Genomic DNA, 26,685 nt, shown 5'->3' on the forward strand with positions numbered 1-26,685 from the left:
CCACTTGTACCCGTGATCTTGTCCTTTCGGTCATAACCCAAAGCTCATGACCATAGGTGAAGATGGGAACGCAGATCAACCGGTAAATTAAGAGCTTTGCCTTTCGGCTCAGCTCCTTCTTCACCACAACAGATAGATACAGCGTCCGCATTACTGAAGACGCCGCACCGATCCGCCTGTCGATCTCACGATCCACTCTTCCCCCTCTAGTGAACAAGACTCCTAGGTACTCAAACTCCTCCACTTGGGGCAGGGTCTCCTCCCCAACTCGCAGATGGCACCCCACCCTTTTCTGGGCGAGAACCATGGACTCTGACTTGGAGGTGCTGATTCTCATCCCAGTCGCTTCACACTCGGCTGCGAACGATCCAGTGAGAGCTGAAGATACTGGCCAGACTGCACCTAGAAACTCTGTCTATAAAAGTTATGAACAGAGTCGGTGACAAAGGGCAGCCTTGGCGGAGTCCAACCCTCACTGGAAACGTGTCCGACTTACTGCCGGCAATGCGGACCAAGCTCTGACACTGATCGTACAGAGAACGGATCGCCACAATCAGACAGTCCGTTACCCCATACTCTCTGAGCACTCCCCACAGAACTTCCCGAGGGACACGGTCGAATGCCTTCTCCAAGTCTACAAAGCACATGTAGACTGGTTGGGCAAACTCCCATGCACCCTAAAGGACCCTGCTGAGAGTGTAGAGCTGGTCCACAGTTCCACAACCAGGACGAAAACCACACTGTTCCTCCTGAATCCGAGGTTCGACTATCCGGCGTAGCCTCCTCTCCAGTACGCCTGAATAGACCTTACCGGGAAGGCTGAGGAGTGTGATCCCACGATAGTTGGAACACACCCTCCGGTTCCCCTTCTTAAAGAGAGGAACCACCACCCCGGTCTGCCAATCCACAGGTACCGCCCCCGATGTCCACGCGATGCTGCAGAGTCTTGTCAACCAAGACAGCCCCACAGCATCCAGAGCCTTTAGGAACTCCGGACAGATCTCATCCACCCCCGGGGCCTTGCCACCGAGGAGCTTTTTAACTACCTCAGCAACCTCAGCCCCAGAAACGGCAGAGCCCACCACAGATTCCCCAGGCACTGCTTCCTCATAAGAAGACGTGTTGGTGGGATAGAGGAGGTCTTTGAAGTATTCCCTCCACCGATCCACAACATCCGCAGTTGAGGTCAGCAGAAACCATCCGCACCATACACGGTGTTGACAGTGCACTGCTTCCCCTTCCTGAGGCGGCGGATGGTGGTCCAGAATCGCTTCGAAGCCATCTGGAAGTAGATAATTGTGTCTTTTGAATATGCACATAATGCACACGATCGCCAAAAGCAGAGAAAAAAATAATGCCAGACACACATGCACACTTGTCTTTTATTGAACAACATTTCAGTCTAAAACAGCACATTTGTCAATATAAACAAGTATCAAATACTTATAGTTGCATAATACTTACACAGACAAATTCTCCGCGGCAGAAGCCTGTTAGAAACAAACGTGGCAGCATCATTCAACCTACTGCGTCGTGAGCTTAATGTCATGAATTATTGTGGCCACTCGATGTTGCCTAAAACAATTTACCACTTCAATTTAAAGACAGCGTAAGCCCACTCCAGACGGTTGATAGTAAATAAGTTAGTATTTTATATGCCCACCATTTTTCTTCGTTTGACTAATTTCACTTGATCAAATCTTTTCTAACCTTCCACACTACAAAGTAATACAATTTTGTACGATTCCTGTTGATATCTTATCGCCTCAATTTCGGTATAGGCCAATTCTCAAGGCTCCAATCTTGGAATTGTGTCTTAAGTAAATAAGTTGTATCGGGAGTCAGGATACCCCTGTTAAGTATGTTATTAATGTATTGTCTTAATTTACCACTGTTGCCAGGTAGACATTTTGGCGCCTATGCATATCTTTCATCCTGTTTATCACATATCCAAAATATTTTTGGCTGGACATTTACTGCAAGTTCTGAAAAAACAGCTTTCACAATACATTCATCCATCCATTTTATACCGCTTGTCCCTTTGGGGGACAGAGGGGGTGCTGAAGCTTGTCTCGGCTGAATTCGAGTGGAAGATGGCGTACACCCTGGAAAAGTCGCCACCTCATCACACGGCCAACACAGATTGACAGACAACATTCACACTCACTTTCACACACTAAGGTAAATTTTGTGTTGCCAATCAACCTCTCCAGGTGCATGTATTTGGAGGTGGGACAAAGCCGGAGTACCCGGAGGGAACCCACGCAGTCACGGGGAGGACATGCAAACTCCACACAGAAAGATCCCTGGACCGGGATTGAATTCAGGACCTTCGTATTGTGAGGCACATGCACCAACCGCCTGTTCCACCGTGCTTTCATGAAATCCAACCATCCATCCATTTTCTACCGCTTGTCCCGTTCAGCGTCGCGGGGGGTGCTGGAGCCTATCTCAGGTGCATTTGGGCGGAAGGCGTAGTACAACCTGGACAAGTCGCCACTTCATCGCAGGGCCAACACAGATAGACGGACAACATTCACACACTAGGAAATCAAAATAAATTATTTGTAAAAAAATCAATTATGTGGATTTAATTTTTTCTTTTAAAAAAGCAAACAAAATGTTTTAATTTTTATTTTTAGCCAATATCCAAACTTGAAGAGATGGGAACAAAACTTAAGAAAATGCAAACAAAAAGTATTTAATGTATTATATATTTATTTATTTGATTTTTTTTTTTTTTTACTGAAATAATCGGTATGTTGTTTAATATTAGACATATTCCAAATCTTGCATAGCGCGCATTGAAAACCATCAATATTGCTGTTACATTCATGTAACGTGCCTTTTCGCCTCTAGATAGCGCACCTCTCTCTCAGCTCCACCCAGCTGCCGCATCACTGGGAGGGACCATTGGCCGCCTGTGGTCCACTTCCGGTGGGGCTCGGGTTTCGCAGCAGCGAGTCGGCATTTAAATAAGAGCTGCTGAGGAGAGGATATACCAGCTGCTCTCACTCGCCAACGGCTCATCTTGCGGGTGTTTATGTCCTCTTTAACTTTTATCCTAAACGATTAAAATAATCGTTCGGCCTGTGAGCATCTTGATTGCTTCCAGCTTTGTTTGAAAGGATAGCGGAGCTTGGCGGAGCATCATTGACGGGATTCCTCTGCTCGCCCTCGGCCCGTTAGCGTTATTATTCAACAATATTTGGTTTGGAATCAAATTGAAGAGCAAAAGTCATTTTTTGATCATTACGTTCTGGAAGAACCCGGGTAAAGGAAATGCAATTAGTTTATTGTCTCTAATTAACAACACAATCTGGTTTATGAGTAGTTTTTTTTTTTTCAAAACAGCATCCGAATTACATCTTAGAACCACAACCTGCACCAATTAAACAACAGTGAGTCATTTAGTTGATGTTCTATTCCAGATATGATCTAGCATAAATAGACCAAAATAGAGATAAAGAGTAAAACAAACCTTTGAAGTGACTGCAGTTAAATAATTTAGTGCTTTGTTTGATCAGAGTTTTTACTTTTTTAATGCCTCTTATATGAGGAGCCGCACCCTTGACCTCAAAGATTAGGACTCCTGCAGAAAAAGCCAAGAAGAAGTAGAAGAGCCTCCACCATGTTCAGCTGGCTGGGAAGCGATGACCGCAGAAAGAAGGAGCCTGAAGTCTTCCAGACGGTCAGCGAAGGCCTGAAGAAGCTCTACAAGACTAAGCTGCTGCCCCTCGAGGACAGCTACAAGTTCCATGAGTTCCATTCCCCGGCCTTGGAGGATGCAGACTTTGACAACAAGCCCATGGTCCTGCTGGTGGGTCAGTACTCCACGGGCAAGACCAGCTTCATACGGTGAGAAGAAATCCCATGCACACACACTCTTTCGTGTTATCTTTGTAAATGTAGAATTGTGTATCATCAGTAAAGTGTCCAGTGGAGTACCTTAAAGGCAGCTATTTCTTTTTTTTTTTTTTTCAATATTTTATAGTTTGTTGGCTTTCAGGGCACAAATCCCACAAGCAACAACAACAAAAATCAGTAGATTTCACAGTTAAAAAAAACTAAACCTGGCAGCTCTGTTGCCAGAATTTTATCATAAAAATCAAAATAAAGGTGGGGCCGTTTTTCTATTTACAGTAATGCGCTATAAAAACAACAACAGTGGATTTTACTCTTAAGAAACTGGCAGCCAGAATTTTTACTGTAAAAATAAAAGTTGTACTGTTTTTCAATTTTCAGAGAAAAAACACACCATATATTTTATAACTGAACTGACAGATTTTTAATGTAAAATGTGTATATACATATATTAAGATCAACATTTTGCCGGATGTGTGACGGTCCCTAAAAGCGCAGGAAGTCTTAGAAATGTCACCAAAATGGACATTTTAATTATGTCTATTCGAAATGACCCTAAGCAGGATGTTTGGGGAATTGCACTTGAGAGAAGCTTCTCTGCAGTATTAAAGCCCTCTGTGTTTAAACACAAGAGCACTGAAAAACTAATTTTGGAGGTTAATGGATTTTTCTTTCGCTTTTTTTAACCCCCAGAAACTGTGTAAGTGTGGAGGGAAGTGGTTAGAGTGTCTGCCCTGAGATCGGTAGGTCGTGAGTTCAGACCCCGGCCGCGTCATACCAAACACTATAAAAATGGGACCTATTACCTCCCAGGTTGGCACTCAGCATTGGCCACCGCTGCTGCTCACTGCTCCCCTCACCTCCCAGGGGGCACACATGGGGATGGGTCAAATGCAGAGAGTAAATTCACCACACTTAGTGTGTGTGTGTGTGATTATTAATGGTACTTTAACTTTTCAACTTTAAGTCATGTGAACCAGTGTGAAGAGACATGCTTGTTATCAAAGCTAGATTGCATATTTTTGTTGCGTTTTCCATATCACGTCAGCCGTACTTAGTCTTCACAAAGAGACTTCCCTCAGAGGCACACGCGGTGGTCGTTATGTATGTTTGTCACTTGGAACATCAGGAATTAACGTCTTTCCACACTATTTTGGGCTGTTAAAAATGTCAAAAAGTTACTTTAAGCATGTCCTGTAGGGCTAATACAGGTTTCACCATGACAGGGGTTTGACCCTGGGATATATCAAATCAGTTTCCATCATTCCTATAGCCGAAGAACGCACATAGGGGTCGTGTAACAGGAAGATACAATATTAGCAGATTGGTGTCAGGCCTCTTGACACATGCACGCACTCGCAAAGGCAGCTTAATTAGTGGTTTGAAGACAGAGAGGATGCTCTTAGTGACTTCCTGATTGTCGTCTTCCCTACTCCTTCCTTCTCTTTCTTTCTCTCTCTCTCTTCATTCCTCCTTTACTAGCACCCTGCCAAAATCCCCTTGAACGCCGCCCCCCTGCCCCCCAACCCGCCTGCCACCAGTCAGCATACTGAGCAGTGACATTGTAACGCGACAGTGAGGAATTTCCAAAATGCCGAGTTAACCTTCGGTCACAACAACCGCTCTCGTGCTAATCATTCCATCACTTTCAGGTGTATTTCTTTACAAATGTCATTACAAAATTGTACAAATACCGTAAATGCTTTAATTATAGCCTGGACGCAGGGATGTACTGTATGGGGAGAGAGATGAAAAGAAAAAAAAAAAGAATAATGGTCCCATCAAATGAATTGAATTGTGTTGTAAATGGTAAATAAATGGTTGTACTTGTATAGCGCTTTTCTACCCCTTTTTAAGGAGCCCAAAGCGCTTTGACACTACTTCCACATTCACCCATTCACACACACTGATGGTGGGAGCTGCCATGCAAGGTGCTAACCAGGCCCATCAGGAGCAAGGGTGAAGTGTCTTGCTGAAGGACACTACGTACGTGACTCGGATGGTAGAAGGTGGGGATTGAACCAGTATCCCTCAGATTGCTGGCACGGCCACTCTCCCAACTTCGCCACGCCGACCCCTATGTACTTTATGTATAATTCCAATCATTTTAAACATTTTAAGGAAAAATTTCAGAATTTGCGCATTTTCTGATCAAATGCAGGGCAAAAACCTGACATGAGGCTGCCATGAGCCTGTCTTGTGAGTTATGGAGAGTACTCGTTTCAGATTGTCAACACGTCGCTCATATGTTTGCAGAAACATTTACTAAGCATTTGGACTTTCCACAGCCTGTCTAATTTGGTCTTCAGCAACAATGTGACATTGTTTTTCTTGCTAATCAAACTACAAATTGCAGGTGATGTCATACAGTGACAGTTCTCCTTCCTCACTGTAAAGGAGTGCAGTCTTTCTACAGCAAGCCACAGCTCTACTGACTGGGAAATGCAAAGCAATATTACTTAAAATAGATATTAAGGTTAGTTAATATTTTTTTAAAGAGGAAACAACATTCACAAATGTAGTATTCAAATTAATATTCTCGCCTTTTTTGTCCGTCTCCGCTCCCACACAAACTATTCCACTTTTAAACAAAAATTTTGACACGCTCTACCATTTTTTTATTTTACAAAAATGACCACATTTTTGTGTACATTTATTCCCATTCAAAATTAAGACCATTTTTGAAATGTCACTTTTCTCAACCAATTCAAAACATTCCACCATCAACACATTCAAATATTTTATGACATCTAAACTTAAGAATTTTCAAAGTTCCAAAAAGTCCTCCTTCTCCCCAAATTCCCGCTTTTCAGTATAACTGTTTCCACCATTTATTTATTTTAATTTTTATTTTTTTTTTTTCAAAAAACTGCTCCCATTTTTCAACCATTCAACCACTAAACATTCCACCTATTCAGGACATTCAGTTTATTCTTTGGTATCCAAATAAATTCAGGTTTTCCCACTTTTCCATAACGCTTATTCTATGTTAAATTTTTTTAATTGTTTAATACGTCCACATTTCTCCACCGGTTCAAATAGTTCCAAAGTCAGAATGCTCCTTGATCATGTAAGTCATGTTCGAGCTTTTGAGCTATTTTTTGCAGGTATACCTCAGAGTCAATATTTTGCTACTTGACCCATGCTAACTGTTAGCATCCTAGCTTTTTTGGTAATTTTGCAGGCATACACCATCCATCCGTCCCTGGATGGCTTATACCCACAAAGGCTTGCATGCTAACTTTTAACCTATTTTTACAAGTATACGCCTAAGAGTCAAAAATTTTGTGTTTTGACACATTAATTAATGGATGAAAGAATTTATGATGTATAACTGCAAAATTACCTGGAAAGCAGGCACATAATGTTTACATGCTAGCTTTTTATGTATTTTAACAGGAATACATCTCAAAGACAAATATTTTTGTTACTTAACACATTGATTGATTAATTGAAACTTTTATTAGTAGATTGCACAGTTCAGTACATATTCTGTACAATTGACCACTAAATGGTAACACCCCAATAGGTTTTTCAACTTGTTTAATTCTAGGTCCACGTTAATCAATTCATGGTAACTGTTAGCATGCCAACATGTTGCAGCTATACACCATCCACCCATCTATGGATGGTGTAAACAGTACCTGCATAGGCTAGCATGTTAAGGTTGTTTTGCTAGTCTTGGAACTATTTTTGCAGATATACACCTCAGAGTCCAATATTTTATATATATACATACATATATATATATATATATATATATATATATACATATATATATACATATATATATATATATATATATACATATATACATATATATATATATATATATATATATATATATATATATATATATATACAGTGGGGCAAAAAAAGTATTTAGTCAGCCACCGATTGTGCAAGTTCTCCCACTTAAAATGATGACAGGTCTGTAATTTTCATCATGGGTACACTTCAACTGTGAGAGACAGAATGTGAAAAAAATCCAGGAATACACATTGTTGGAATTTTAAAGAATTTATTTGTAAATTATGGTGGAAAATAAGTATTTGGTCAACCATTCAAAGCTCTCACTGATGGAAGGAGGTTTTGGCTCAAAATCTCACGATACATGGCCCCATTCATTCTTTCCTTAACACGGATCAGTCGTCCTGTCTCATTAGCAGAAAAACAGCCCCCAAGCATGATGTTTCCACCCCCATGCTTCACAGTAGGTATGGTGTTCTTGGGATGCAACTCAGTATTCTTCTTCCTCCAAACACGACGAGTTGAGTTTATACCAAAAAAGTAATATTTTGGATTAATCCGACCACATGACATTCTCCCAATACTCTGCTGTATCATCCATGTATCCATTTTGGTATAAACTCAACTCGTCGTGTTTGGAGGAAGAAGAATACTGAGTTGCATCCCAAGAACACCATACCTACTGTGAAGCATGGGGGTGGAAACATCATGCTTGGGGGCTGTTTTTCTGCTAAGGAGACAGGATGACTGATCCGTGTTAAGGAAAGAATGAATGGGGCCATGTATCGTGAGATTTTGAGCCAAAACCTCCCTCCATCAGTGAGAGCTTTGAATGGTTGACCAAATACTTATTTTTCACCATAATTTACAAATAAATTATTTAAAATCCCTACAATGTGAATTCCTGGATTTTTTTTCCACATTCTGTCTCTCACAGTTGAAGTGAACCTATGATGAAAATTACAGACCTCTGTCATCATTTTAAGTGGGAGAACTTGCACAATCGGTTGACTAAATACTTTTTATAATATATATATATATATATATATATATATATATATATATATATATATATATATATATATATATATATATATTTATATTTATATTTATATATATATATATATATATATTAATATTAGGGCTGCGAATCTTTGGGTGTCCCACGATTCAATTCAAGATCGATTCTTGGACCGAAGAGTCGCATATTTTGGTGACGTTGTCTGGCTAACGTTTTAACTGCTAGCATTTCTGTTTGCCTTCGGCTTTTCAGGTTTTTCACGCCATTACTCCCAAAATGTATTTTTCTACTTCAAAAAGTGATCTTATAATTGTTTTTGACATTGGCCTGTCAGCTAACAGTTAAAATTTATTGGTAACTTTTTTTTGGTTGTCTTGGCGCCAACACCTAAAAAAGCATCAATTTATCAAAGTAGAAGTGATAAATTGAGGTTTTGAATTGTTACATTAACAGCAGTCCTAGCAGATATCTCTCCATTGTTGCATTCCAGTGAATCTTTTTGGGGTTGAAAGCTTAATTTGTAGCAGAACACAAACTGAGAAGGGAAGGAAAAGTGATAAATGTGAGGTATTATCAAACACTTTTAAGGTGGTACGCAGCCGTACGTGTGCGTTGTTCTTACACAACGTGTCGGCAGGATGCTGGTGATGGCTCCACCAGGCACCGCTTGCTCTTCAGCAAAGTGTTTATGGTATTGACGTTAAAAATGACGACCATCCTTACAACTGTTAGCACTTAAAATGCTGACAGCAATCCCTTGGCTTTAAGGTCGTAAGTCACACGCAGGCCAGTGTTTACATGTTAGACATGATGTACAACTTGTACTCCGGATAAATTATTAGACAAAAAAATAATTTCAGGTAACCTTAGTCTGTAAAAATAGACTGTGGAAGTAGGGGAAATGAAATGAATGGCAATATAAAACTTATAAAATAAAACAAGTTTCTAATATAGTGTCTTCAATTTTTGCGTAGTTAAATTTTCAGATATTTCTTTGAATTAAAATATCAGTTCAAGCACATGACTTATTTAAAAAAAAAAAAAAAAAAGTGTTTACCAATTTAACTAACAAAAAAAAAATAACATGATATGAATGTATAAATACATATACACTTGTAAAGAACATAATGCCATGGCTGTCTTGATTTTCCAATAATTTCTACAACTCTTATTTTTTTGTGATAGAGTGTTTGGAGCATGTACTTGTTGGTCACTGAAAATATTCATGAAGTTTGGTTATTTTATGAATTTATTATGGGTCTACTGAAAATGTGACCAAATCTGCTCGGTCAAAAGTATACATACAGCAAAGTTAATATTTGGTTACATGTATCTTGGCAAGTGTTACTGCAATAAGGCGCTTTTGGTCGACATCCACAAGTTTCTGGCAAGCTTCTGGTTGAATTTTTGACCACTCCTCTTGACAAAATTGGTGCAGTTCAGCTAAATTTGTTGGTTTTCTGACATAGACTTGTTTCTTCAGCATCGCCCACACGTTTAAGTCAGGACTTTGGGAAGACCAATCCAAAACCTTAATTCTAGCCTAATTTAGCCGTACCTTTACCACTTTTGATGTGTGTTTGGGGTCATTGTCCTGTTGGAACACCCAACTGCGCCAAAGACCCAACCTCCGGGCTGATGATTTTAGGTTGTCCTGAAGAATGTAGAGGTACCATATTTCCTTGAATTGCCACCGGGCATGTTAATGTGTGCCTGCCTTGAACTACTGACGGGTCTAACTTGCTTCCCAAAATTATTAGCGCATGCTTACTATTACCACCGGGTCAAATTCGTGACGTCACGAGCGACGCTTCCCCTGTCGTAATTTTCAAAATGGCGGAGGCAGCAGGGTTGGCAACCTTTACCACGCAAAGAGCCATTTTGACCCATTACACAACGCCAACGGGGGCCACAAAACCCTTTTGAAATATATAATGAAATTACACAGTACAGAGTTTTTTGTTTGTTTGTACTATTGTGTAAACCAGGGGTCTTGTTCATCAGCCACACCGGTTACACTGAAGGTTGTGATATAAAGAACTTTAACACTCTTACTAATATGCGCCACACTGTGAACCCACACCAAACAAGAATGACAAACACATTTCTGGAGAAAATCAGCTCTGTAACACATTATAAATGCAACATAACAATTACCCAGAATGCAATGCATCCATGACTCTTACTGCTTATATTATACACCCCGCTAAATGGGACAATGAAAAAGGAAGATTACCTCGAAATTCTTCAAGACAACCTAAAAGGTTGGGTCTTGGGCGCAATTGGGTGTTCCAACAGGACAATGACCTCAAACACACGTCAAAAGTGGTAAAGGAATGACTACAATTAAGATTTTTGAATGGCTTTCCCAAAGTCCTGACTTAAACGTGTGGACAACGCTGAAGAAACAAGTCCATGTCAAAAAACCAACAAATTTTGTTGAACTGCACCAACTTTAAATAATATAAATAAATAGGTTGTACTTGTATAGCGCTTTTCTACCTTCAAGGTACTCAAAGCGCTTTGACACTACTTCCACATTTACCCATTCACACACACATTCACACACTGATGGAGGGAGCTGCCATGCAAGGCGCCAACCAGCACCCATCAGGAGAAAGGGTGAAGTGTCTTGCTCAGGACACAACGGACGTGACGAGGTTGGTACTAGGTGGGATTTGAACCAGGGCCCCTCGGGTTGCGCACGGCCACTCTCCCACTGCGCCACGCCGTCCCTTTGTCAAATATGCAACCAGAAGCTTGCCAGAAGCTTGCGGATGGCTACCAAAAGCGCCCTATTGCAGTGAAACAAGGAACATGTAACCAAATATTAACATTGCTGTATGTAAACTTTTGTCCAAGCAGATTTGGTCACATTTTCTGTAGACCCATAATAAATGCATTTAAGAACCAAACTTCATGTATGTTTTTTGTGACCAACAAGTATGTGCTCCAATCACTCTATCACAAAAAAATAAGAGTTGTAGAAATTTTTAGAAGCTCATTACAGCCATGACATTATATGTTCTTTACAAACCTCAAGACAGCCATGGCATTGTTGTTTACAAGTCTATGTAAACTTTTGACCACAAGTGTATGTATATATATTTTCAGTAGAAATTGTTTTAAATGTCCTCTAAAAGAACCCAACACTGAACTTGCCGCATTTCTGACATATACTTATTTGTATTAATATATATTTGCAAAAAGAAATATTTTATTGTATTTTAATCATACAAAACAATCTGAAACATTCTTGAACAGTGTTTTAATGTCCCCTCTGCAACAAAGAATAATAAAATAAAGAAATAATTGTAGTTTACATAACCCGCCAAAGCCATGAGAGTTTTCTAAGATGTTTTTATTGCATCAGCAGCAGCAGCACATCTAAACACACAGAGTGGAGTTCTTTCAAATATTTTTTTGCTGTGGACTGAAGGGAAACCACACAGATGAGATTGTTTAAAGCGATGCATTTTAACTGCGCTTTGGTTTGTTTACGGACTTTTATTCTTTGACTTAAAACATCTTGTCACTAAAGAGCATTAGTTTCAATTGGGATTTTCTACTAGGGATTAGACATAACCTTTAAAGCCACCAGGAGCCATCTGTCCCAGGTTACCAAGGAAAGACTTAACTCTCAGTGTAATATAGAAAGTTAACTTGGGTATATTTTAGAGTAGTCAGTATACTGCATGTATAGATGGACTGTCAACACACAGTTATTTCAAGATAGTTGTGTCATGCCTACAGTCAAGTATGGTGGTGGTAGCTTGCACGAGTGCTGCTGGTACTGGAGAAGCTCTGGTTCAGTGAGGTGCTTATTGAAAGTATTCCAACATGCACTGTCACACTGTGAAGCAGACACACAACACAAACTGGTTGCAAGATAATTGTGTCGTGCCTACAGTCAAGCATGGTGGTCTTAGCGTGTACAAATGCTGTCGGTACTGGAGGAGCTGCAATTCATTGAGGGGTATATTGAGTGTATTTCACTACTGACTTAGACATTGTAAAGCAAATAAACAACACCCTTGGGTACAAGATACAGTCAAACATGGTTGTGGTAGTTTCACAGTTCGGGGATGCTCAAATGCTGCGGGTGTTGAGAAGCTGCGGTTCACTGAGGGGCCTGTTGGATGTATTCCAACATGTACTGTGACATTGTGAAGCAGATAAACAACACAAGTGAGTTGCAAGATAAATGTCTCATGTCTACAGTCAAGATAGGCAGTGGCAGCGGCAGCGTGCACAAATGCTGCTAGTACTGGAGGAGTTCAGGTTCCTTGAGGAGCATGCCGTGTGTATTCCAGCATGTATTGTGACATTATGAAGTGGATAAATTACGCATGTGAGTAGCAAGATAGTTGTGTCGTGCCTACAGTCAAGCTATGTAATGGTTTGGAGCTGCATGAGTGCTGCCCGCATTGGGGAACTGTGGTTCAGTGATACATGAATTCCAACATAATCTGTGACATTGTAAAGCAGAGCTTGAGTCAATGCCTGGTTATTTCCTGCATTAAAATAGTAGACAAACTCCCCTGCACTGCTGACTATGGGCAGAAACAACTGTCGAAGGCAGATAAAGGCAACTATATTTGTATACAAATATATGAATTAAATAGACTATAAAATAGTTTATGCATGGTAATTGGTGTATTATTTACGAAAAATGATAATCGTCTTTGTCACATACAAGCTTATTGTAGCAGTCAGCCATGATTTTTTGTTTACACACATTTTGAAACCGTAGATTAATTCATTAACGTGGACCCCGACTTAAACAAGTTGAAAAACTTTTTCGGGTGTTACCATTTAGTGGTCAATTGTACGGAATATGTACTGAACTGTGCAATCTACTAATAAAAGTTTCAATCAATCAGTCAAGGATGCTGCAAAACCAAATCCCTTCCCACAAATTCTGCTTAGCAACAAGCGTCACGTGACTGGAAAAATCAGTAATGAGACACGAGCTCAGTAAAACTGTCATTACACATATTAAGTTGAGGTAAAATTGGATATTAGATATTGTGAATGACATATACTTGAATGTAGACTACATAAGTGGTTATTAAAACAAAAGACAAGCGAAGGGTGCTGAAAACTGCCTGAAATCAACTGCACTGCTTGTTGATGACTTTGGAACGTTGTTTTAATAGTTTTCACGTTGTCTTATCTGCAACATCTGGTCATTGAACGCCTCACTCCGCCCACAGCTACCTGTTGGAGCAGGATTTTCCCGGCATGCGCATCGGCCCCGAACCCACCACAGATTCCTTCATCGCAGTGATGCACGCCGACAACGAGGGCGTGGTGCCTGGCAACGCCCTGGTCGTGGACCCCAAGAAACCCTTTAGAAAGCTGAACGCTTTTGGGAATGCCTTCCTCAACAGGTACGCCTTCTTCCTCCTCATTCTGACGCCCATTTATGGAGGGAAGGAGGTGGAAAGAGCGAGAAAGTGAGAATCCACAGCATGGTTCTACATTCCTGTGTGATTGAATTTCCCTCCACCGGTCAGTCTGTGTCATGTGTATTGCATGTGCGTGTGTTTGTAATACCACACTTGAAAAGAAAACTAATTCTAAATTCACTTTTGCTTTTGTGACAAAGTGTTGTCCTCGCTCAAATGAATGGAAGACATGTTTTTATTTGTTTTGTAGCGCTCTCCATCCAAGTCGTTTTAAGTTCAACACTCACATCTTTCTATGAAATCCAGAAGGGAGCTGGGGTCAGATAATTTAATTCAGTATTTGCATCAATACATTTTATGCTCACTTCATAGGAACGTGGTGCAGTAAAAAGCTAGTGTGCCCCGATCGGTTTGATATCGGCAAAAAATAAGTATCGACTGCCTTGCATCCGATATAATGTCTGATACAAGCAGTCCTGCAGTGTGTTTACTTGTGCAAAGCACAACAGCCAGTTAACATGTAATGTCTTCCAAAAAGCAATAATCAATAAGCAAAAATCCAATAAAGTTGGTCTTTTCTCGTATTGCAGTCAAGTATTTTACAAAAGGTAAACATTGTGAGCAACGTATAGCCAACTAGGATATAGCTGCTACACAACAGCTACGTTCGGCTTTGCTTGGGTTCTTTTATTTTTCTTTCACCTGTCGACATCAAGAAACAATTGTTTTAATCAGCCCCTTTCCATCTAGAATGCAGCTATACAATTATAGAAGTATATTGCTGAATAGACAGTATTTCTAATATTTTAATTTTTGATAGTCTATACAAAATGTTGGCAAGCATAGTAGGATGGAGCTGGAGCACTATCTCCTTTCTCACAGCCACGTGTGTAGCTACGTGTATGTCAGATTGCACATATCCATCCATCCATTTTCTACCGCTTATTCCCTTTCGGGGTCAGATTGCACATACTTTTCAGACATTCTAAATAAAGACACAAAATAACGCATGCTGTTGAGTTTTATTTTTGATAAATCACACGGTTTGTACTAAATACAGTAATTATATTTGCATCTTCTCCTCCCAGTACTTTGGGTTTTCTGAGAATCAGCATATATTCTGCATATTCATGTTTCTTATTGAGCACACATTTAGTAAACCAGCTTTGCATCTGCTAACAAGCTTGCACGTGTTTTAGTACACGCAAACCTTTAGTAGAGCAGGAGCCTCATGTATTAAGAGTTGCTTGTATTTCCTACTAAAAATAGGCTACAGAAAACTACAAATGCAAGAAAATGTTTTGATCTAATAAAGTGTGTGCACGGGCTTCACGGTGGGAGAGGGGTTAGTGCGTCTGCCTCACAATACGAAGGTCCTGCAGTCCTGGGTTCAAATCCGGGCTCGGGATCTTTCTGTGTGGAGTTTGCATGTTCTCCCCGTGAATGCGTGGGTTCCCTCCGGGTACTCCGGCTTCCAAAGACATGCACCTGGTGATAGGTTGATTGGCAACACTAAATTGGCCCTAGTGTGTGAATGTGAGTGTGAATGTTGTCTGTCTATCTGTGTTGGCCCTGCGATGAGGTGGCGACTTGTCCAGGGTGTACCCCGCCTTCCGCCCGATTGTAGCTGAGATAGGCGCCAGCGCCCCCCGCGACCCCAAAAGGGAATAAGCGGTAGAAAATGGATGGATGGAAAGTGTGTGCACGCACAAATCCAATCACATTTATTTTTCGTAAACGTTACTGTTAGGACATGCCCTTAAGCTCAATCCAAATTTTCCCTCTTACCTATTCCCCTTTTGTCTTAAACCTCCCCTTTGGTGCTTAAGATCTAGCCCCATGGCAAAGTGTTGAAAATACACTTGAGTCTTGCGTCGTCATCAACCCTGCGACAAATGTTTGTTTACTTTAAGATACTGTCGCACTCGATTTTCGACTTTGTTTGGCCTCTTTTTCTTTTGTGTGTCTTCATTAAGAAGATGACGGTTGAGAAGAGAACATTTTTTGTGAAATATGAAAGTTCTAGTGCTTCAGCTTACAGCATGTAAAATGTGTTTCAATGAGGGAAGTTATATGTAGGTTTTGGCTAGGTCTACTATTATTATATCCATTTTTTGGACATACACTCTTGTGATTCATTTGTTCGCTGTACAGCACTCGATATCTCGGGAGGTATCTGAGGTCACTTGGTTTCAAGGGATTTGTGGACCTTAAACTTGACCCTTCCCCTTAACTGAGGGAGAAATCAGACACCACGTGATTGATGTGAACGCGCAAAACCAAGTGTTTAGGGCTAAGACAAGGGGAAAGGGGGAGTGTTTGGATTGTGAGGCAGTATCACAGTACTGTTGGTAGTAAGTGAGTATGCAAGGTTGCGAGCTCAACCCAAACAAAGGACGAACATGGCGAAAGTTAACTGGAATTCTAATGTTACGAAAGTTGACGAGGGAGTAAAAAACCCCTGGCGCAAAGCTTGGCTGGAAAAATGTTTTGATAAAACACAACTAAGTCTTTTGTTTGACAAGATTGATAAACCTGTTTTGCGAAATGTAAGATTTGCCGCAGGGAAATAGATAATGGGAAACTGTGAACTGATTTTCTTTTCAACTAAAATAAAAAGCCTGAAACTATAGAACAGTGGTCTCCAAACTATGGACTCTCACACCCTGTTAGTTATAATAATGATAAATGAAATGTATATACATACATTTATATATTTATATATTCCAAAAACCTTTATGTACCTTTCAGCATTAAATTGTGCCTTCAAAGATGTGTAAGTTACCCATGCCTTGGGCACTAATACACCCCCATACCATCACAGATGATGGCTTTAGAACTTTGCGTCGATAACAGTCTGGATGGTTCGCTTCCCCTTTGGTCCGGATGATACGATGTCGAATATTTCCAAAAACAATTTGAAATGTGGACTCTTCAGACCACAGAACACTTTTCCACTTTGCATCAGTCCATCTTAGATAATCTCGGGCCCAGAGAAGCCGGTGGCATTTGTGGATGTGGTTGATAAATGGCTTTCGCTTTGCATAGTAGAGCTTTAACTTGCACTAATAGATTCAGCGACAAACTGTATCTAGTGACAGTGGTTTTCTGAAGTGTTCCTGAGCCAATGGGTGATATCCTTTAGAGATTGATGTCTGTGTTTGATACAGTGCCGTATGAGGGATCGAAGGTCACAGTCATTCAATGTTGGTTTCCGGACATGCCGCTTACGTGGAGTGATTTCTCCAGATTTTCTGAAACTTTGATGATATTATGGACCGTAGATGTTGAAATCCCTACATTTCTTGCAATTGCACTTTTAGAAACGTTGTGCGGCGTCTTCAGTAATGCGGACGTTGTATCGATCCGTTGTGGTGAAGAAGGAGCTGAGCCGGAAGGCAAAGCTCTCAATTTACCGGTCGATCTACGTTCCCATCCTCACCTATGGTCATGAGCTTTGGGTCATGACCGAAAGGATAAGATCACGGGTACAAGCGGCCGAAATGAGTTTCCTCCGCCGGGTGGCGGGGCTCTCCCTTAGAGATAGGGTGAGAAGCTCTGCCATCCGGGAGGAACTCAAAGTAAAGCCGCTGCTCCTTCACATCGAGAGGAGCCAGATGAGGTGGTTCGGGCATCTGGTCAGGATGCCTCCCGAACGCCTCCCTAGGGAGGTGTTTAGGGCACGTCCAGCTGGTAGGAGGCCACGGGGAAGACCCAGGACACGTTGGGAAGACTATGTCTCCCGGCTGGCCTGGGAACGCCTCGGGATCCCCCGGGAAGAGCTAGACGAAGTGGCTGGAGATAGGGAAGTCTGGGCTTCCCTGCTTAGGCTGCTGCCCCCGCGACCCGACCTCGGATAAGCGGAAGATGATGGATGGATGGATGGATGTTCTTAAACTGTTAGACTAGTTGCTCACGCAGTTGTGGACAAAGGGGTGTACCTCGCCCCATCCTTTCCTTTGGGAAGCTGTTATTATGCCCAATCAAGGCACCCACCTGTTCCCAATTAGCCTGCACACCTGTGGGATATTCAAAATAAGTGTTTGATGAGCATTCCTCAACTTTATCAGTATTTATTGCCACTTTTCCCAACTTCTTTGTCACATGTTGCTGGCATCAAATTCTAAAGTTAATGATTATTTGCAACAACAAAAAATGTTTATCAGTTTGAACATCAAATATTTAGTCTTTGTAGCAGATTCAACTGAATATGAAACTGATTTACAAATCATTGTATTTTGTTTATCTACATCCAACACAATTTCCCAACTCCTCTAGAATTGGGGTTTGTAGATCCATCCATCCATCCATCTTCTACTGCTTGTCCCTTTTGGGGTCGCTGGAGCCTATCTCAGCTGCATTCGGCTGGTAGGCAGGGTGCACCCTAGACAAGTCGCTACCTCATCGCAGTGTTAGTAGATCCATCCATCCATCCATTTTCTACCGCTTATTCCCTTTTTGGGGTCGCGGGGGGCGCTGGCGCCTATCTCAGCTACAATCGGGCGGAAGGCGGGGTACACCCTGGACAAGTCGCCACCTCATCGCAGGGCCAACACAGACAGACAACATTCACACTCACATTCACACACTAGGGACCATTTTTTAGTGTTGCCAATCAACCTATCCCCAGGTGCATGTCTTTGGAGGTGGGAGGAAGCCGGAGTACCCGGAGGGAACCCACGCATTCACGGGGAGAACATGCAAACTCCACACAGAAAGATCCCGAGCCTGGATTTGAACCCAAGACTGCAGGACCTTTGTATTGTGAGGCAGACGCACTAACCCCTCTTCCACCGTGAAGCCCTGTTAGTAGATCATCTATTAAAAAACAAAAAAATATTCGGTACATTACATGTGACATATACTGTAAGTGTCAAAAAGACAGCCATAAGAGGTTGGTCGATGATAATAAAAAAGGTAAAATATAGTGTAGAAATGCACCCAATTGTAGGAAATTTAGTCTTGATTTTCAAAATGTTATTTTGGGGCTTACGTAGCTGCACTTTCTACTGATAGAAATGTTATTTTTTTTCCTCAAAGTGTGCTCACACAGACCTGGAGGCCCCAGGACTTTAGTATGTATTTAACATTTCTTAGGATCTCCTTCTTGAGTTCGGATCAAGGAATAACCTCAGAAGGGAGGCGGTTTGGTGGGTTACGTTGTGGTTGTCTATGACCTATGTTTTCCTAAGTGTGCACAATACTGTGTATTTCTATTTGTTCAGCTGACTGCTAGGTGAATTTTGTTTTCACACTTTTCACTGTGCGTGCATGTGTGTGATCTTACACAGGTTTGTGTGCGCCCAGCTGCCTAACCCAGTGCTGGAGAGCATCAGTGTGATTGACACCCCAGGGATCCTGTCAGGAGAGAAACAGAGAATCAGCCGAGGTAAAGTACTCTCTCTTACCTCCTGCTGTACGTGTGTGTGCGTGCATGTACGTATGTGTGCGTGCGTGTGTTCAATGGACGTACACAGCAACAACAGTCCAGTCTCATTGAATACTGAGCAACATTGTCAGCATTTCAGTGTTTATGCTGGTGTCCGCCACCATCAGGAGGATTACGCCTCTCTTTGCCTGCAAAGAACAGGAAGTGGCGGCCAAAAGATGAGCTTTGACCGTGCACGCTCTCTGGCCACACAGTCATGGTCAATATGTCCACTCATGTGCACAACTTTTTGCCAAGTTACAAAATCAAGGTTGCTGATGAAATAAAAGTAATAATGAAGTAATGAAGAGTTGTGTGTGCTCAGTGACACTTTGAAATAAAAAATAAAGTTTTTTTTAATATACATTTAAAACACTTCCTTGTGGTCTACATAACATGTAATGGTGGTACCTAGGTCCAATTTTGGCATACATTTTGCTTCAAAGACCATCTTTAAGCCTCTTTTAGAGTGTCTACAAATACAATGCAATCTTACATGCAAAAGATATCCTCCACGCTTTTCCACCTCAATGTAGTTTTAATAGTGAACTTTTGTATCGACTTTGATTGATTGATTTATTGAAACCTTAATTAGTAGATTGCACAGTACAGTACATATTTCGTACAATTGACCACTAAATGGTAACACCCGAATAAGTTTTTCAGCTTAAGTCGGGGTGAACGTTAATCAATTTCTTGGTGAAAATATATTCTTTCAGCATATTACATCATAATTAATGCCGTAGGATTTTATCATCCAAGCGTGCATGTACGAGCCAGAGTCTGACCTGCAGCGAGAGGAATGTAAAGAAGAAAAAAAATCAGAACCAAGGAGATGAAAGCATCTCAAAGGTTGGTTAATAGTATTCTTTTTCAGCACCTTACAGTCCATAAAGCTATAAGTTTACAGGCGATGTGTTAGCACAATGCCTGTCTCTCTACTTGTACATCCATGCAATAATATAGCATCATACATAGCCTGTTCATCTCATCTATATGATGTCAAGTTAAGCTAATGTGTGGCACTTAGTTAATCCAAATAAATCACCAAGTGCCACACATGCTATATCACTAACATTTGTCAATCTAGTTATCTAGTAATAGTTACATAGTGCAGTGCAGACAAAAAAGACTGTTTGTATGTAATGTAAAACTCAAACAATGTATGCTAAACCTTGACTCTGTAATGACATGTGCCAGTGCACTACTTGCTATTTGCTAATATCAATGGTCAGGAGGATGCTTTATGTTAATGTATCATTACAAATTGACATCTACTGTTATTGGACTTACTGTACCATATTAGTAGGTACTTGAGAACAGTCCCTGCGATTAAGTGTAGTCGTGTTGGGTAAATCCTTCTGTATGTTTTTGATCGGACCGAGGCAAGTTTCTGAGCCAAGCTCCATGTGTCTTACTGGGCCTATCGTCCAATATTCAGAGAAGGTAAATTGCCACTACAAACGAAAGGTTAGCGCGTTTTTTAATACAAACAATATTAAAGCATTTTCATTTGGTTTACAACTGCCGATACAGGAACTAAAAATGGTGGGTTCCTGCTGAGGTTTCGCGGCCAACTGGCTTGTTTGGAAGAAGAGAAAAATGTTTTTTGAAAATCTCCTCAATGCCTCCATGGTTAGATTTTACGTTTGCAGCACATATGGGGATCTGAAATACACAAAAATAGTTGCCTACAGGCAAAAAGTGGGTTTTGCATAATATGACCTTTTTAAGCTAAATATCCTAATGTAATTAATGTATATGCTAGCTACTGTATATATCTTAAATCACAACATAGAAATACATTTTAAAAAGTTGTGTTTCTTTGTTTCTAAAATAGCTTAAAAGTGGTAAAGACACTCACTCATAAAGGAAAAATATGTAGCTTTCTTGAAATTGACTTTGGGAGAGATTACATGCAAGATTGTAGCCAAACAATGGCAAAAACTTAAGAACGTGACATCGACAAACAACAGGACAACAATGCCATACACAACAATTAAACAATAATGATAAAAAGCACAAAGCCAGTCGAAGTCAAAAGTTTGAAGGCACTTTGTATGTTTGTGTCCTCGTGATTAAGTGCTACTACTTCATGTGGTGCTCAACCAAAAAGAAGGAATGCTAGATATTGTAGCTTTTGTTCAATAATTGTTTTTGTATTTTAAATTAAAAAGACTGCAAGAAGAGAACAAACACGCAACAGAGATAAAAAAAGAAAAATTCCGCGCATATTTTCAGTCTCAACTTTGACCAGCATTCTCAACGTTAAAGCACAGCATCGCCATAACAACGACCGACGCCAACAAAAGCAGCAGGATAATCCAAAACGGCGATATTTCACTGTGGCGCCATCTTTGAATGTTCTATTCTTCTTCTACACACGTGTGGTCATTTTCCCTACGCTTTGTTCATCTAGAATTTCTGCTGTATGTGAAAGTGTCATGTTTTCATATATGAATATGACATATAAACACATAGTTCTCACAGTGCAGTGAAGAATATTTCAGCCAGGACCAATCCTGGCCCTAACCAAAATTGTATTTTCCCCCCTTTAGCCCCCCCATTAAACTTCTATTATTTTATTCCTTTAAAATGTTTTATTCAGTTTCAATTCAAGCTTAATTTTAATTTGATGCATGTTTTGTAGTAAAACAATTTAATGGTAAACAAATTGCTCAATATATATATATATATATATATATATATATATATATATATATATATATATAAACATACATGTATATTTATTTCATTTATTTATTTTTTTAGTGTGTGTGTGTGCAAAATACCACATTTAATTAGAATTTTAACCAGATATCAAACCGGTACAACTGTTTACAAGACTATAAATGGGTTGTACTTGTATAGCGCTTTTCTACCTTCAAGGTACTCAAAGCGCTTTGACATTACTTCCACATTTACCCATTCACACACACATTCACATACTGACGGAGGGAGCTGCCATGCAAGGCGCCAACCAGCACCCATAAGGAGCAAGGGTGAAGTGTCTTGCTCAGGACACAACGGACGTGACGAGGTTGGTACTAGGTGGGATTTGAACCAGGGACCCTCGGGTTGCGCACAGCCACTCTCCCACTGCGCCAGTAATGCTGCATGCCACAGTGGACAATGTGATTTTTATGGGATATTTACTATTATATTCGTAATAGTGACAGAGATGGAAAGGGCTAAAAGACAATCATATTTTTGTATGCCTTAGCTATAAATATCAATAAAATCTAATTTGTGCAAATGAACTTACCACCATCAGGCCTGGAACTAATTAGATAGATAGTACTTTATTGATTCCTTCAGGAGAGTTCCCTCAGGAAAACAGCATCAGACAAGGGTTCACTGTAGCACTAAATTGACATTACTTCTGGAAAATCAGGATGATAAAATGTTGTCATGTTTTTTTTGTTGTGATTGTGCTGTTCAGTTATTTATCTGTTCATTTATTTTGTACCTCTGTGTGTGTCCAGAGGAGGTGTTGTCAGGCTATAGCTGCCTACGTAGATGTCCTTACGGAGGTATTGTCTATCAAAGCAGGCATCTAAGTGCTGCTAAATAATGTGATAAATTAGCCTTGAAGAATTTGTGGACTTTGTTTTTTTGAAGAATCTTGTCACATGGTCTTCTCAAAAATGAACAGCAAAATTGTCCTTTCTTGTCATGCCATGTGCAGATTTACTCCACCAAATTCGCAGTCTTGATGAAAACTATCAAGGTCTCCAAAAGGTCCTTGTGGGTTTGCACAAGGAGCTCAGCAATAACATTTAAAAAAGCATTACTAACACTACTGTTGCTGTGACTACAACTACTACTACTACTTAGTACTACCATGCAGCTCACTTTCATATGTGATACTTGACAATATACTAAGACAGGGTGTCTAAAGTACGGCCCGACAGCGTTTTTTTAATTGGCCCTCTTATTAATGAGCTCTATTTATAAATATATCTATAACACAAAGCTAATATGTTGAGATAACTTAACATATATTAAACGACACGGAATTGCTTTTACCATCTTTGAAAGGGTTATATTGCGCTCATTTAATGTGTTTCTAAAACGATATGGGAAACTATAATAATATTTTAATAGCTTTAAACATCAATCAATCAATCAATCGTTTATTTATATAGCCCCAAATCACAAATGTCTCAAAGGACTGCACCAATCATTACGACTACAACATTCTCGGAAGAACCCACAAAAGGGCAAAGAAAACTCACACCCAGTGGGCAGGGAGAATTCACATCCAGTGGGACGCCAGTGACAATGCTGACTATGAGAAACCTTGGAGAGGACCTCAGATGTGGGCAACCCCCCCCATCTAGGGGACCGAAAGCAATGGATGTCGAGCGGGTCTAACATTATACTGTGAAAGTTCAATCCATAGTGGCTCCAACACAGCCACGAGAGTTCAGTTCAAAGCGGATCCAAGACAGCAGCGAGAGTCCCGTCCACAGGAAACCATCTCAAGCGGAGGCGGATCAGCAGCGTAGAGATGTCCCCAACCGATACACAGGCGAGCGGTCCATCCTGGGTCCCGACGAGCGGTCCATCCTGGGTCTCGACTCTGGACAGCCAGTACTTCATCCATGGTCATCGGACCGGACCCCCTCCACAGGGGAGGGGGGGACATAGGAGAAAAAAGAAAAGAAGCGGCAGATCAACTGGTCTAAAAAGGAGGTCTATTTAAAGGCTAGAGTATACAGATGAGTTGTAAGGTGAGACTTAAATGCTTCTACTGAGGTAGCATCTCGAACTGTTACCGGGAGGGCATTCTAGAGTACTGGAGCCCGAACGGAAAACGCTCTATAGCCCGCAGACTTTTTTTGGGCTCTAGGAATCACTAATAAGCCGGAGTCTTTTGAACGCAGATTTCTTGCCGGGACATATGTACAATACAATCGGCAAGATAGGATGTAGCTAGACCGTGTAGTATTTTATACGTAATTAGTAAAACCTTAAAGTCACATCTTAAGTGCACAGGAAGCCAGTGCAGGTGAGCCAGTACAGGCGTGATATGATCAAACTTTCTTGTTCTTGTCAAAAGTCTAGCAGCCGCATTTTGTACCAACTGTAATCTTTTAATGCTAGACATGGGGAGACCCGAAAATAATACGTTACAGTAATCGAGACGAGACGTAACAAACGCATGGATAATGATCTCGGCGTCTCTAGTGGACAAAATGGAGCGAATTTTAGCGATATTACGGAGATGAAAGAAGGCCGTTTTAGTAACGCTTTTAATGTGTGACTCAAAGGAGAGAGTTGGGTCGAAGATAATACCCAGATTTTTTACCGAGTCACCTTGTTTTATTATTTGGTTGTCAAATGTTAAAGTTGTAATATTAAATAGAGGTCGGTGTCTAGCAGGACCGATAATCAGCATTTCCGTTTTTTTGGCGTTAAGTTGCAAAAAATTAGCGGACATCCATTGTTTAATTTCATTAAGACACGCTTCCAACTGACTACAGTCCGGCGTGTTGGTCAGCTTTAGGGGCATGTAGAGTTGGGTGTCATCAGCATAGCAGTGAAAGCTAATACCGTATTTGCGTATGACGTCACCCAGCGGCAGCATGTAGATGCTGAAGAGTGCAGGGCCAAGGACCGAACCCTGGGGAACTCCACACGTTACCTTAACATAGTCCGAGGTCACATTGTTATGGGAGACGCACTGCACCCTGTCAGTAAGATAAGAGTCAAACCAGGACAGGGCTGAGTCCGACATACCAATTCGTGTTTTGATACGCTCTAATAAAATATTATGATCGACGGTATCGAAAGCAGCGCTAAGATCGAGGAGCAGCAACATAGATGACGCATCGTTAGCAATAGATCATTAGTCAATTTTGCGAGGGCTGTCTCAGTAGAGTGATTTGCCCTGAAACCGGATTGAAAGGTTTCACATAGATTGTTAAACGCTAAGTGTTCATTTAGCTGGTCTGCAACAATTTTTTCGAGGATTTTCGAAATAAAGGGAAGGTGAGACACCGGTCGGTAGTTTACCATGAGGTCAGGATCGAAGTTAGGTCTTTTAAGGAGAGGATGAATAACCGCTTTTTTGAATGCTAGGGGAACAGTGCCCGAGGAAAGTGATAAGTTCATAATATTTAGCACTGATGGACCTAATAATACAAAAAGCTCCTTGATAAGTTTCCCAGGAAGTGGGTCAAGTAAACATGTTGTTTGTTTTATTCCATTTACACGTTGTAACAATTCTTCTAATGTTATTTCATCAAAACGAGAGAAACTATTTTGGATATTTGCAGTATCCGCCGTATATACAGTCGTAGCTGTGTTACTATAACCCAGTTGTAGCTGGGACGCATTGTCTTTAATCTCCTTTCTAATAAGTTAAATTTTCTTATCAAAGAACTTCATAAAGTCATCTACCGAATGGGTGGAGCTACTGGAAGGAGTCCCTTGTTGGGTTAGCGATGCTACTGTACTAAACTAAAATTTTGGATCATTTTTATTAATGCGGATGAGATTTGAGTAATAATTAGTTTTAGCTAAGGTAAGCATGCGTTTATAAGTTATTAAACTATCACTCCATGCTTGATGCTGCACCTCAAGTTTAGTCGTGCGCCATTTGCGTTCCAGCTTTCTACATAATAATTTCTGAGCTCTAGTTTCTTCAGTAAACCATGGCGTACGCCTTTTTGGAGCCTTTTTTAACTTCAGCGGTGCTATACTATCAATGGTTTCGCGCAGGGCGTTGTTAAAGTTGTTAGTGAGGTTATCAATAGAGCCCACATACTTTGGGAATGGTGCCATTACCGAGGGCAGAAGGTCAGCAAGAGTCGTCGTTGTGGCAGCATTAATGTTGCGGCTGCTATAGCAGTTGTTATTATTATTAGCTTGCCGAACATGAGTCTGAACTTCGAATTTTATAAGGTAATGATCGGACATTACTTTAGTATACGGGAGTATCATAACTTTGGAAACGGTGATACCTCTGACAAGCACTAGGTCTATCGTATTACCGCTGCGATGCGTCGGTTCATTTATTATTTGTGTAAGACCACAGCTATCAATTATAGTCTGGAGCGCCACGCACGGTGGGTCCAATGGGGTATTCTTATGGATATTAAAGTCCCCCATTATAATTATATTATCGGCGTGCGGCACTAGATCAGCAACAAACTCTGAGAATTCACTAATAAAGTCCGAATAGGGCCCTGGGGGGCGGTAAA

The 26,685-nt window shown here is 40.8% G+C and overlaps 1 protein-coding gene across 1 annotated transcript in view; it reads left to right on the forward strand.

Annotated features, from left to right (window-relative positions):
* Positions 1-2,921: 2,921 nt before the first annotated feature.
* The window catches only part of ehd3 (EH-domain containing 3), a 31,853-nt gene continuing 8,089 nt past the window's right edge, over positions 2,922-26,685 (forward strand). The window contains exons 1-3 of the mRNA XM_061901203.1: positions 2,922-3,858; positions 13,852-14,028; positions 19,338-19,435. Coding sequence (XP_061757187.1) covers positions 3,632-3,858; positions 13,852-14,028; positions 19,338-19,435 — 502 coding nt within the window. The 5' untranslated portion in view covers positions 2,922-3,631. The remainder of the gene's footprint in view (positions 3,859-13,851; positions 14,029-19,337; positions 19,436-26,685) is intronic.

Source organism: Nerophis ophidion, linkage group LG05 (assembly GCF_033978795.1).
Source record: "Nerophis ophidion isolate RoL-2023_Sa linkage group LG05, RoL_Noph_v1.0, whole genome shotgun sequence".
In the NCBI taxonomy this organism is placed as follows: Eukaryota; Metazoa; Chordata; class Actinopteri; order Syngnathiformes; family Syngnathidae; genus Nerophis; species Nerophis ophidion.